The sequence below is a fragment of the Phytophthora ramorum genome (genome assembly GCF_020800215.1).
Source record: "Phytophthora ramorum isolate Pr-102 chromosome Unknown Phyram_PR-102_s0002, whole genome shotgun sequence".
Lineage (NCBI taxonomy): Eukaryota > Oomycota > Peronosporomycetes > Peronosporales > Peronosporaceae > Phytophthora > Phytophthora ramorum.
Window position 1 is genome coordinate 1,567,382 of NW_027150648.1, and position 12,702 is coordinate 1,580,083.

The 12,702-nt window shown below is 57.0% G+C and overlaps 4 protein-coding genes across 4 annotated transcripts; 2 read left to right on the plus strand and 2 right to left on the minus strand.

Moving 5' to 3' along the window:
• Window positions 1–107: 107 nt before the first annotated feature.
• KRP23_1901 (Phosphatidylinositol 4-kinase beta) lies at window positions 108–3,275 on the plus strand (the record flags this gene model as incomplete). Its single annotated transcript, XM_067886567.1, has 1 exon — window positions 108–3,275. The coding sequence occupies one exon, from the start codon at window positions 108–110 to the stop codon at window positions 3,273–3,275; it is 3,168 nt and encodes a 1,055-aa protein (XP_067749236.1).
• Window positions 3,276–3,540: 265 nt separating this feature from the next.
• On the minus strand, window positions 3,541–6,951 carry KRP23_1902 (Kinesin-like protein FLA10; the record flags this gene model as incomplete). Its single annotated transcript, XM_067886568.1, has 7 exons — window positions 3,541–5,733; window positions 5,808–5,909; window positions 5,974–6,189; window positions 6,248–6,610; window positions 6,672–6,736; window positions 6,803–6,839; window positions 6,904–6,951. The coding sequence occupies 7 exons, from the start codon at window positions 6,949–6,951 to the stop codon at window positions 3,541–3,543; spliced, it is 3,024 nt and encodes a 1,007-aa protein (XP_067749237.1).
• A 118-nt stretch (window positions 6,952–7,069) lies between these two features.
• Window positions 7,070–7,821, plus strand: KRP23_1903 (uncharacterized protein; the record flags this gene model as incomplete). Its single annotated transcript, XM_067886569.1, has 2 exons — window positions 7,070–7,187; window positions 7,262–7,821. 2 exons carry the CDS (start codon window positions 7,070–7,072, stop codon window positions 7,819–7,821), a joined length of 678 nt encoding a protein of 225 aa, XP_067749238.1.
• A 74-nt stretch (window positions 7,822–7,895) lies between these two features.
• On the minus strand, window positions 7,896–9,368 carry KRP23_1904 (Alcohol dehydrogenase 4; the record flags this gene model as incomplete). Its single annotated transcript, XM_067886570.1, has 3 exons — window positions 7,896–8,161; window positions 8,233–8,611; window positions 8,703–9,368. 3 exons carry the CDS (start codon window positions 9,366–9,368, stop codon window positions 7,896–7,898), a joined length of 1,311 nt encoding a protein of 436 aa, XP_067749239.1.
• Between the last annotated feature and the right edge of the window lie 3,334 nt (window positions 9,369–12,702).

Sequence of the window (12,702 nt, forward strand, 5' to 3'; positions counted from 1 at the left end):
AATCGCCAGCAGAAAGTGGAGGGGAACCAGGTGCAGACTCTCGCTCCGTCGTCACGTCGGGACTCCGCACTCTTCTGACCGGTATCAGTCGCCCATAAGCAAGAGAGATGCCGGGCGCTTCCGCTCCGAAATCGGACGCGCCGCCGCGGCTCTTCGGCGGCTACCTGCGCAAGCGCTACGCCAGCAGCGTGTACATGGGCTCGTGGCGCTTCTGCGTGCTGCAGGGCGCACGCCTGCGCTGGTACCGCAGCAGAGAAAGCGCCGAGACGGACACGCAGCTACGCGGCGAGGTCTGGGTGCAGGCCGCGGAGCCCTGGGACGGCCGCGGCGCGCTCTCGAGACACTCGCACACCTTCGCGGTGCGCACGACGTCCAAGAAACTGCTACTCTGCGCGGCGGAGACGGCGCGCGACCGCGACCTGTGGGTGCAGCAGCTGGAGCGCGCACTGCAGCGTCCCAAGACCTCCGCCGACCCGCAGAGCGTCGGCGGCGACGACGTGGGCCGCCGGATCGTCCCGGGTGACATGCGGCCGCCGCCGACGCCGTGCGCGTTCCCGGCGCGGCCCGGGGCGGCATCCGACGTGACGTCCGTCCCCTCGGCGCCCGCGGACCTGTCGGCCGACGCGCTGGTCCTTGGAGATGCCGGCTGCGCCGAGTGCTTCGTGCGCTTCCGCCCGCTCATGGCCAGAAGAGTCGTGTGCGGCTCGTGCGCGCGCGCGTTCTGTGCGCGCCACTGCAACCGCGGAGTGCGCCTGCAGCATTTGGGTCTGCGCGCGGCGCGGCGCTGCTGCGACCACTGCGCGCAGCGACAGGAGTTCATCGGGTACCTGCGCGCGGCGAAGCGGGTTGTAGAACCTATGGCGAGCCGCGGCATTTCCATGGACTCGCTGGTCGCGCGCAGCGATGCTGCACACAGGAATCAGCGGGAGATGCTCCCGCGCACGGTGCACAAGCTCCGACACGGCCCCATGACGCTCAACCGCACCATCAAGATTCTGTACCAGACGCGCAAGAAGCCGCATCTGTTCCGCGTGGCGTGTGAGCGGCTCCCGTTCTACACGGAGACGTCGGTGGACCGCGTGGAGAATTTGTGGTACCAACTGCTGCACCTCGTGCAGTGTCTGGATGCAGAGCCCGCGCCTCGATGCGCAGCGCAACTTTTCTATCTGCAGCGGTACATCCGCGCCATTTGCAGACGCTGTCCGCGCATCGCGCTGCAGACCATTTGGCACGTGCAGGCCTCGGTGGAGGACGGGAGTTACCTCAACCTGCACCCGCACACGCTGCTGTCGCTGCTGGGCTTTATCTACCCGAACACGACACTGCCGGACAGCTCGAGGATGTTCAGCATCTGGAAGGATTTGGTGTTTGCCGACTGCCCCGAGCACCAGCTAGCACAGATTTTGGCCGATTTGCGGCAGATTAATGCCGACATGGAGAAGCTCATTGCGCTGGAGCCGGACTCCATGATTGAGCGGTGGCTCAACGCTTCCACCTTGCCGCAGTTTGAGAACTGTGCTGCAGAGTTGGCAGCGTCAGGCATCGAGCTGTGTGAGTTCCAGTCCAGCATCCTCTACGACTCGCTGGATGTCGAAGGAAGTAATTTGTCAGATGACTCGCCAGGCACGGGAATTGAATCGCTGGTGCTTGAACAAGTGAGTTTTGTGCAGTCACTGGCAGCGATTAGCGAACGCCTGCGACACATTCAGCCAGTGTCGGACCGTGGGAAGTACTTGGCGGGCGAGTTAGAGACGCTGAACAGCACGCTTCAATCCTCGGCGCTTTACCCGCTGAGCGCGGCATCCGATGAGCTGTATCAAGTTGTGCGCATCCCGCCGACAGAAGGCAAGGTGTTCTCGACTAAGATGCGTGCGCCAACGCTCATTTTCGTGGAGACTGTCCCAGTGCAAAGTGCTGGCGGAATTGATCTGGAAGACGGCGACACGGATCGTCTTCGCCCGTTTGTCTTCAGTTCTCATCCGCGTAACTCGACGTTCTTCGAGTCAGCGATTCTGGACGAAATCGAGGCTTCCGCTGTGTCCTCGAGCGGAGAAACAATGCTCTCTCCATGCAGCAACTCAACTCTAGCGACGCCTACACCAACTAGCAGCCTCGCTGGCCCCGTGAGCTGCCCGGATGATCTGGTCCCGCTACACGCCAACGGCCCTTCGTTGAATAGCCAAGAGACTGCGAGCGACAGAGGACCTACTGGCACCGGCGGCAATTTGGGCCGGCACATGACACTGCCGACCAGTGGACGAGAGCCATCATCATCAACCGGTAGTCGGCGCCACACTAGCATGATGCCGCACTTGCCGCAACCCAGTCGTGGTAGCAAAATGGGTGCTGGGGCACGTGCCGGGCGTCTAGGCATCGAGAACTTCGTGTACGACAGCAAGGTGTTTGGCGAGAGCTGGGAGGAGCGCAAGGCGCGCATTCAGAGCGAGTCTCCTGTGGGGAAGTTGCCCGGGTGGAACCTCTTCTCTGTGATCGTCAAGACAAACGATGATTTGCGGCAAGAGGTGTTTACGATGCAACTCATTCACAAGCTCAAATCTATCTTCGAGTTTGAGGCGCCGCACTTGTGGCTGCGCACGTACCGCATTGTCGCGACGGGGGCCAATATCGGCCTTCTTGAGACGATTACCGACGCCTGCTCGCTGGACCACCTCAAGAAGACATTCCCGGGCGGCAATCTGTTCGAGTACTTCCGCAGCATTTACGGCGAGCCCTCTAGCTCCGAGTTCATCGCGGCTCAACGCCGCTTCATCGAGAGTATGGCAGCGTACTCGATCGTCAGCTACGTGCTGCTGCTCAAGGATCGCCACAATGGCAACATTTTGCTGAGTGCTGAAGGCCGCGTGATTCACATCGATTTCGGCTTCATCCTCGGTATCGCACCTGGTGGCATGTTCAGCGTCGAAGACGCCCCGTTCAAGTTGACGAAGGAGATGGTCGATGTGATGGGTGGTCTTGGCTCTCCTGGCTACAAGCGCTTCCGTCACTGTCTGTGTGAAGGCTTTTTGGTTCTTCAGAAGTACCAGTCCGAGATTGCGGCGCTGCTCCAAACCACAGGCCAGCACTCCCCGTTCCCTTGCTTCCACGGGGCGAAGCTGGCGCGCGTCATCATTGACCTGCGCTCGCGATTGTTCGTGGGGCTTTCCAGACAAGATATTCGCCATCGCGTGGATCACTTGCTGCGCAAGAGCTACAACGCTTGGGGCACTCGACAGTACGACTCGTTCCAGCTACGGAGCAACAACATTCATCCGTAGACGTCGGCACCACGCTGACAGCGTATTTCCAAGACATATACCCAACGTTCCGCGTTGAAACACAGCTACCACTCGAAGGTAGCAGAGCTATAGCGCCGCTTCGGACCACCTGTAAGTATTTAGTGGATGGTTGGCGCATTCGTTTTTCGTACATTCGCTGGTTATCCAGGCATCTAAGCTTTCTAATCAGCACGTTAGTTTTGCAGCGTACCAGCGAAGTCAAACAGCACCGGAAGTTAGTGTGGCTGCATTCGGTATCATTTTGTCAGTTGCGCGAAGGCTTCATGTGCGCCTTGGTCAGATGCTGGCGAAGGTTTTCGTTGTCCTCAGTGAGCATGACGTTCTTGGTGAGCAACTCAGCGCAACGCCGTTCCACTTGCTCCAGCAGCGCCATCCAGTGAGCTTTGTTGCTCGACAACTGCGATTCCAGTTGAGTTTTGGCTGCCCGCAGTGTCTCCAATTCCTTGGGGTCAGCTGGGGTGATGGCACGCGCTTGTGGCGCTGTAGTGTCGGTAGCTCGTGCCATTTGCTGGTTTTGCTGCTGGTGTAGGGTGAGTCTCCGCACTTCTTCAAGCTGACGCGTCAGTGCTGCGTGCATTTCAGTGATGGCACGGACTCCACTCCCGTTGTCTCGAGCTGGTGCAGCATCCTCTAACTGTCGTCGCTCCTTCTGCTCTCGCACCAGATCTGCATTCTGCGCCTCAAGCTCTGCAAGTACCAGTGCTAGTTCCGAGCGCTGCTCCCTCTCCGACGCTAGTTGCTGCTCCATAGCAGCAACTTGTTCACCCAACTGCTCAATTTTGCCGGTATCCTTGTTTCCTTCTGCAGCTTCGTGATCTCGATGCTGACCGTCATCGTTCTCGTTGTTCGTAGCGTGAACATATTCTCGAAGACGTCGCGTTAGGCGCAAACTAGAGCTCCGTGCACTGTCAAGCTCATCTCGAAGTTCTCTTTCACGCACTTGGTAAGACGCCAGTAGCTCCCGAAGTGCTTGAATCCCAACACCTCCGTTCCCAACCTCCCCGCCGTTCCCTGATTGATGAAGAAGCGCAAGCTTCAACCGGAAGGTCTCAAGCTGTGCTTGTAAGTCATGCCGTGCACGCTCCAAAGCCAGCACAAGTTCTTCCTGTTCCTCATTCTTGGCCTTCAAAGCGGTCACCGTATGTTGTTTTTCTTGGGACTCCCGAGCCAAGTCGCGCTGCACACGCTCCAGTTGCAATTCCAGTGCGCGTTTGTCGTCTGCAAACCCAACCCGCTGAGTTTCCAGGTCGCCACCCAGTTGCTGCACTGTGCGATCGCGCTTGGTATCAGCATCTCGTCCAGCCTGCTGCGTCTCCAGTTGCTCCTTCTTCATTGCCAACTCGGCACGCTCCAGTTCTAGCTCACGGCGCACCAGATCCTTGCGCATGGCCTCAAACTTTGCTTCAAACCCGGTCACTTGCTCACGCAAAGTCCCATTGTCCGACCGAAGCTGCTTACACTCAGCGAGTTGTGTATCGACCTGAGACTGGCGTGAGCGCAGTTGACTGCCAAGTGTTTCCAGCTCACCCTGGAGTTTCTGCTTCTGGTTCACTGCGACTATGAGCTCCAGACTGAGCTGCTGGTTCTTCTTGGCCTCTCCGTCACGAGCGCTCTCGGCAGCCTTTGCGGCGTTTTGAAGCACCGCCAACTCACCTCCTAGTCTGGTTTTGTCAGCTACAAGCTCATTCATTTTGACGCACAGATCCTGAATCTGCGCGGCTTTGGTAGCATCGTCCTGTTGGATCTCCACCACGAGTTGCTCTGTCTTCAACAGCTTCGTTTCAGTCTCGAACTTGTCGCTGTCTAGCTGCTGCACTTGCGTATCGCGCTCTAGTTGAAATGCTACGAACGCCTTGCTTAGTGCCAGCTTCTCTTGCTCGCACGCGAGTAGCTCAGAACGAAGTGACAGCTCGTTGTCAAACAACTCCCGATACTTCGTTCGCAGCTCCCCTAGCTGCGCGGTCAGTGCGTCCTTGTCTTCACGCAGCATTCGACGCTCCAGTCCGCTCTGAGCCAGTTTGCCTTCTAGGTCATGGAGCCTGCGCTCGTAGTCTGCGAGTCCTTGCTCCACTGCTCCGTCTTTCGTTACCAAGGTAGCAGGTGCCGAGATGAGCTGCTTTTGAACCATGTGCTGGCGTTGGCGCAAACCGCGAAGCATGTCGTTGTTCACTACGGGAAACGTGCACACACGAGGCAGCATTTTGCCGAGCTGCAACGTAGCTGCTGAGCCTGCCATGTCGCCCGGACTCAGACCCATCAACACAAACGTGAGGCAGTTGCCTCCCAGTGCATCTTGCAGCAGTGTCGTTAACTGCGAGCCTTGATAGCGGATCGGCAACGCATCCCCACTGCTGCTTAGGCTTTCAACGACATCTTGCAGCGCAAACAGTGACTTGTTTAGCAGTGGACCCTCCGACAAACGCACCGCTGCTCCAGACTAGCTCGATCGCATCAAAACAACAGCTTAGTCGACTTTGATCAACGCCCACGCAACAAGATGAGGATACTCACGCGTCCGAGGCGGTCCGTAGCTGGCAGATCTACAAAGTCGAAGAACGAATGAAGTTCTTGGGTTGACGCTTCACGAAACGCAAACGTTTGCTTGACTGCGATCTACAAGACACCAGAGTTACACGCTAAGCAAATTCTCACGAGAAGCAACACAGCCCGCACTTACACGGAGAACGGCGCTGCTGAACTCGGACGAATTGCCGTACAAACCGTTAGCTCTGCGCCTTGCACTGAGACCCGCCTCCAGTACTCGTCGAAACTCCGCTAGTGATGGGATAGGCGGTGACTGCGTCAAGTTCTTAATGGTCTTTCCGAGTGCCGGGTCGTCTTCGATCAGAAGAGCTTGTCTGCTGTCTGCGCTGTTACTCGCTGTTAAGAGATCCTGTACGACGTTTTGTCAGTAGCAAGCTTTACCCGTCAAATAATGAACTTCTGTTTACCGTGATCGTCTCTTCATAGAACTCAGCAAACGATACTCGCAGCGAGAACGTCGCAGAAGAGAGAGCTTGATTCTTGCTCGCGTTCGTGACCCCGTCCATAGCTCCCATGGAGCTGCTGCTTCTCAGCGCGGTAACTTTGTTCTGGAGCATGTCAAACAACGTTTGAAAGACCGCAGAGGCGAGACTCTGCTCTGGCATAGGCACGAACAACACTTTGCTCTTCTGCGTCTTGGCCGAACCGACGACTAGCACCGATACATTTACGCCTTCTACGCACGCTGCAACAAGCGGCCGCAGCGACCTCTCCATCACGTCTCCTGCCGTTGCCTGCTGATAGACATGGTCTAGAACAACCCCCAAGGTCTGTTTACGGTGGACAGCTCAGTGTCTTGGCCCAGTGTTTCCAAGACTGAAAATGCGATACCTCTCCTGTCGAGCCATCCGCAATCTCAATTTGCTTGCCATCCTTCACCCGCAGCGCCGAGCTGTCTGCACATTCCAGCCCTCGTTCAGCCCAACTTTATGGCACAGCTCAACAGTCACGAGAGTGCGAACCTGGTTTCGCAGGTGGTGAACCGAGGTACGCGTGCATCTGCACAACCAGCAGCAACAATTCCGTCAGCAACAGCATCACCACAATAAAGCTTCGGCTCTACCTGCACCGCGACACCCCTAGGTCCTCCACGATCCACTACATTCGCCATCTCCGCGTTGGTAAATATCCGCTAAAAGGCTAGTGCAGCACCCCTTCGCATGGTCTTGTCAATGATGGCCCCGTCGCAAACAAGCCCATTGTTTCAGAAGAAAATTCAATTTGCTATCATGACGCTTAGTGGTTGGGGCCGCGCTCACTCCCCGCAATACTTTCCTGATCACCTGCACATTAAACCGGGTGTCGTGGCCGAGTTTGCGATGCTCATGGGGGGGGTGTCGTTTGCCTGTACGGCTTTAGACTGCTACGTGCGATGATCTTCACATGCGGCTTCCTCGTCACTGGATTGTTGACTTCGGCAGCGCTTGAAAACACCTTTGGACTGAAGCTGTGGGTGCTCGCTGCTTCATGGATCGGGCTCATCGTCATGGGCATCACAGGTGGTTGCGTCGCGTTGGCATTTTTCCCGTTGGGTGTGTTCCTAGTGGGTTTGATACTGGCGTACGCGTTCACCTCGTCGCTTCCGTATCGGATGCTGCCAGGCGAACCTAGCGCTGTTCTTGACGGCGCGGTGGTTCTACTGGGCGGTATACTCGCGTGGATGCTGGTGCGTCCGTTTGCTATTGTCGCTAGCAGTCTCGTGGGCTCCACGGCAGCGGTCTGGGGCATTGGCTACTTCGCTGGCAAATATCCAAGTGGTGACGACCTCGATCGCTTCCGCTCCCACACAGAGCACGAGCACCACGGCAGACACTGGTTGTACGCTGTTCCGGGAATCTGGTGGGTGTATCTGGTTGCGATGCTGGTGTTGTTTGTTGTCGGAATGATGAAGCAATGCCGCGATGTGGACAAGTTGCGAAGCTCCAGCCACATCGGCCGCTACACTGGCTGGCGATCCAGTCCAAACATCTCGTTTCCATGATCGCTTACAATGGCGGGCACAGTAGCAGCAAGTGTCTTCATTCGTTATCACGTCTAAAATCGGTTGAATGCAGGTTACTCGTCTGCGTCTTCCTTCACAGGGTCCACCACGAGTACAGCGCTATCGATAATCGCACGCAGGTCGTCCTTCTCCATGACCGCGCCGTTGTCGTCGCTGCGCGCAACGTGCATCGAGTCATCCTGATACTGGGCGGCACGGTCCACAAGACCATTAAGCAGGCTGTCTTCCAGCTCGAGAGTAGAGGCAGTCGGCAGGTCGAAGCGTGCAATGACGTAGCGCATCCACGCGGCGACGTTGGGGCCCTGGAATCCGCTCGCGGCTGTCAGTCGGTCGGCCGCGTTCTCCAGCTTCCCGCGCAGCTCGTCGAAGAACGGGTCGCCTCGTTCTCACTCGCCAGCTCTTCATACCGGTCAAACACGAACGGCAGGAACGCCGTGGCCACCTGCGTGTGCGGCAGGTCCGAAATGCCGCCCATGGACACCGCCAGAGCCTGCGCCGCGCCCGAACCCGACGAGTTGGCCGCAATGCCCGACAACAGACTGCCCAACGCAAACTGTTCGCGCAGCACGGCGCCCTTGAGGTCGAGCTTGCCTTCCTGGAGCGGTGCCGCGAGAGCCCCCGCCACAGCCTCGAGACCTTCGAGCGCCAACGCGTCGTCCGCACATCCCAGCAGGTAGGACTCGAGACACTGCCCCAATGCGGTCAGCGCGCCCTGCACCGTCGCCCGCAGCGGCACCGTCAGCATCAGCGTTGGATCAATGATCACCGCCTAAACAACAACAACAACCGTTAGTTTATCTATTCTCACACGTCGCAGATCTTACGAACACCGAATAAAGGCAACTTCAACATGTACCCACCTCCGCCACGATGTCGCTGCCCGCGGCAAAGAGCAACTTAGTCTCGGCGTCTTCATCGAGCAACACAGTGTTCCTGGTCACTTCGGCGCCACTGCCCGCGATGGTGGGGACAAGCAACAGCGGCGTGGTCTTGAGTTGTTCTTGCTGCAACTTCAGCTCGTCGATCTCGTCGTCCTCGTCCGTCACAACCACAAAGTCGTTCGCCTTGCCACCGTTCGCCAGCACCACGGCTGCGGCCCTGGCCAGGTCCATGGCGTTGCCTCCTCCGAAAGCCACGACGCCGTCCGCGCCCACGCGCTGTGCTGTGGCCACCGCGTGGTCCACGTCGGCCAAAGTGGCGCAATCACGCTCCAACGTGTACTGGAAGCACGGCAGGCCCGCTTGCATGAGCAGAAACTCGGCGTACTGCGTGCGCGCGGCGGCGGCGGCGTCGCGGTCGCGCACCAGCAGCACCTTGTGCATGCCGCTCGCGCGACTTAAGGCGCCCAGCTGTGTTGCCGCAACTTTAGCACCAAAAATGACGCGACCCGATTGCCCGGACGCGCTGAGCTCCTGTGGCCGTGCATCGAACGCAGACGAGATGGCACGTGTGCGCTGGAGTGAAGTGAATGTGTCAGGACGGAGGTGACGGGCGCGCGCGAGCGGACGGCGCAGCAAACGCAGCATAGTGACCGGCGAGTGTGTGGCCTTGGCTCCGTAATTTACCATCTACGATGATTGGATAAAACGGTTTTAAAGAGATTCCGGTGGTCGACATCGCGGTGGATACCAGGATGATTCTGGTTTTCTCTCGTCTGCAGGTGCCGGTGCTGCGGAGACCGATGAACTAGCATTGGCGACGCATCAAGGAGATGTCGGCGACTTTGACGTTAATACTTTTGTTAACCGCTGGGCAATGCTTTTACGCTGTTAGACCTCGGCATCCAGCGATGGTATGGCATGCGTTCAAACAGGATGCTTGCGGCTGTGTGGGGTAAATGTACAGAGCTGTCGGTGACATCAACCATGCAGCCCTTCACATGTTGTGAGTGTGCAGCCGAGGAAAATAGAGTCGGGAACTGGTTGATACTTGCATTGGCTCGTAAAAATCGCTTGTAACAACAAGTCACTATGAAAAGCAGATCCCTTGAGCTAAACCATCAACTTGTTAACCAAGAAAGAACGCAATACCAAGTACACAATACACGATGAGCACCACTCAACATCTCGTCGCGGGCACTTACCACGGCCAGGCACCGGCGAGCTTCCCAAGGAAACTGCCGTCATTCATCGGCATGATCGCTTTGCCGAAATCTGTCGTGTTCAATGCCAGTCGGGCCGCGTCCGACATCTGATGCCACATGATGAGGTCTTGGAATTCGCCACTCTTGGAGGTAGTGTCCAGGGCGTGGTTGACCGGCCAGTGGCTCTCGTAGTTGATCTTGACACTCGTGCCGTCAACGGAGTCGGCACTAGGAGGCACATATTTCGAGTAGCCACTGTGCGCCGAAGGAGAAACAGCCAGGAGTATCGGATTTGACACATCCGGGTTATCGATCCACACGACAACATGCTCCCAGTCGTGGCGGTGTCCCAGGCGCGTGGACGGCGAGTCTTTCGGGAAGTACCAGGTGTACATGATAGCCCACACACCACTATACCAAGTAGAACGGCCGTACATCTGCGAACCCCAGCCAGAACCTTTGCATTTGGAACTGGGGCCTCCGGTAGCTTGAAGCCCACCACTTGTCATCCCCGCTTCGCTCACAGCGGGGTATGGGTGACATCCGTTGGTGATGTGAATCTCAGGCTTGAACCTGACGGCCGCTTTTTCGGAGATCGTGACAGGTTCTGGTTGAGGAAACGGGACGACCTCATCGTGACCAATTTTGTCGGCTTGAACCTGAGCTACGGCTGTGAGAGCGAATACGACGTAGAAGAATGCTCGGAGGTTCATCGTGAACGTTGACCCTGTGAAAGCGGAGTAAGATAGAAAGTGTTTTATTAATGCGAGTCCTTTGTTGCAAGGACCGTGACTAGTTTGCGCCAAGAGGGTTTCGGGCTTGATGGCGTGCACGGTGTTGCCCAGCCCGAGATTTTCAACTGCGCGGCCAATCGGATTGAGCGGTATGAATGAATATTTGGGCAGCTTTGTGGTCTGATAAATTGCTGATAAAGTTTCTCGCCGTTGCGACGCTAGGGGCCGACGACTTCTTCGCGCATCCGCTGGAGCTTAGACCAGGCGCTTGAGGCTCCTACGTACACGTGTACGACCGAGCTGGTCGTTTCGTTTTGTAAATCCCCCCCCCCCCCCCCTTCACATCATCTGAGGGAGAACTAGCTACTTCAACAAGTACCAGCTACGGACCGTGGTACGGTGTCCTTGTGGAGGCGGAGGTTCGGCTGTCTTCCTGGTGAGTGTAGTCGGTGCCCCCCTTGGAGAGACGCAACCACTGCATATCCTCGGCAGGTATCTTGTTGCTCGTCTTATTATTATCAACACCTGCTAGTTGATCGGGTCACCATCAGTGGCCAACCAGCTTACGACTGGAACAACGAAAATCTGCATTTCCACAACTTTTGGGGTAAAACATCGTATTTCATTAATGAACATATGTGCATGACCATCCGCTCATCCAACAAGGGACGAGGGAAGCGGAGCCCCCATTGTAGGTTATGCAGCATATGCCCACTAGTGAAGAGTTGAGTCACCCTTGGAGCCGGTGGCCATGTTGGCAGCGAGAGAAGTGACGGATTCCGCGCAGAGGTTGGTGTAGGTTTTGAAGGTGTCCGAAACCCACCGGCCGTGAAATTGAATCGTCATGGCATCAACTCCGGCCCGATACATGTGCGTTGAACCCCCGGCACAAAAGGAGTGCAGGCTGAAGTTCCTTGGATCCTCGCCATTCTGTACAGCGGTCTTCTTGATCGCACTCGACTGGTGTGCCGTTGAAATACACGCTGGATGGCCGGTGCGTCCCAGGTACACTGCCGCTGGTATACCGAGAGGGAGGTCATGTCTTGATCGTAGAAGAAGGATAGCACCGAAGACAGGGCACAGGAATGCGTGGCCAAAAGGATACGTGTTACACGCCCGCACTGATTGGTCTTGGAACCGCGAAGCCTTATGTGTACTGATCGCGCTTCATTCGCCAGTAAGATCGGTTCCCCCGTTGCATCCAGGACAACCAGGTCCTCGGCTCTAAGCACAAACCACTTGAACGAGTTTCCACTGATGGCGTTAATTTCCGAGCGCCTCAGGAGGAAAAAGGACGCCTCACACACAACCCCCTAGAGAGCTTGGGCGAAGTGATCATCGAACCAGAGAGAATGGAAGCAGGTTTCGAGGAGCCGAATGGACACTGGAGCCTTATGACGCGGAGGCGTGTCAAGCCGCTATATCCCTTTCAGAAGCGTGCAAACGTGTGGGTGTGCAATCGGAAGGACCCTTCCAGCCGCTGCGAAAAAGTGACGAACGCCTTGTAGCATGTTGAGGATTGATGATCCGCGTAGCGGGCCGCCAGTGCCAAATCCACATTGAAACCCGTGCACGATAAATTCAGAGAGTGCTTGAATACGGTTCTCGTCAGTGACATGCCTGTATTCCCCGACGTGATGACCATATCATCCACGTTTTCATCGCTGCAGAGTACTTGGTGAAGGTGGAGTCGGCAACAGAATGCTCGCGGAGATATTGCGCCAGAGCGACGATAGTCCGTGGATGTCTATCGTTGGTGATACCCGCCTCCAACCACGAGTTAGTTCTTCGAACTGGGTAGCGTAAGACGGGTGAGCGGCAATGCGTGGACCGGCGTCTGCGCGGGTGTTGTCGACCCCGGCAATATGGGAAGCCGAGAAACGGAGATTGAGAGAGCTCTCCCAGTATCCCAGGAGCCTGATAAGGTCTTGGGCGCGGGCGTTACGTGACGCAAGGCGATTTTGCCAGGCCACAGCCGATGTATTATCGATACGGAAGGGTACGTGAAGGGTGCGACGTCCATCCGCAGCACACGGGGACCAC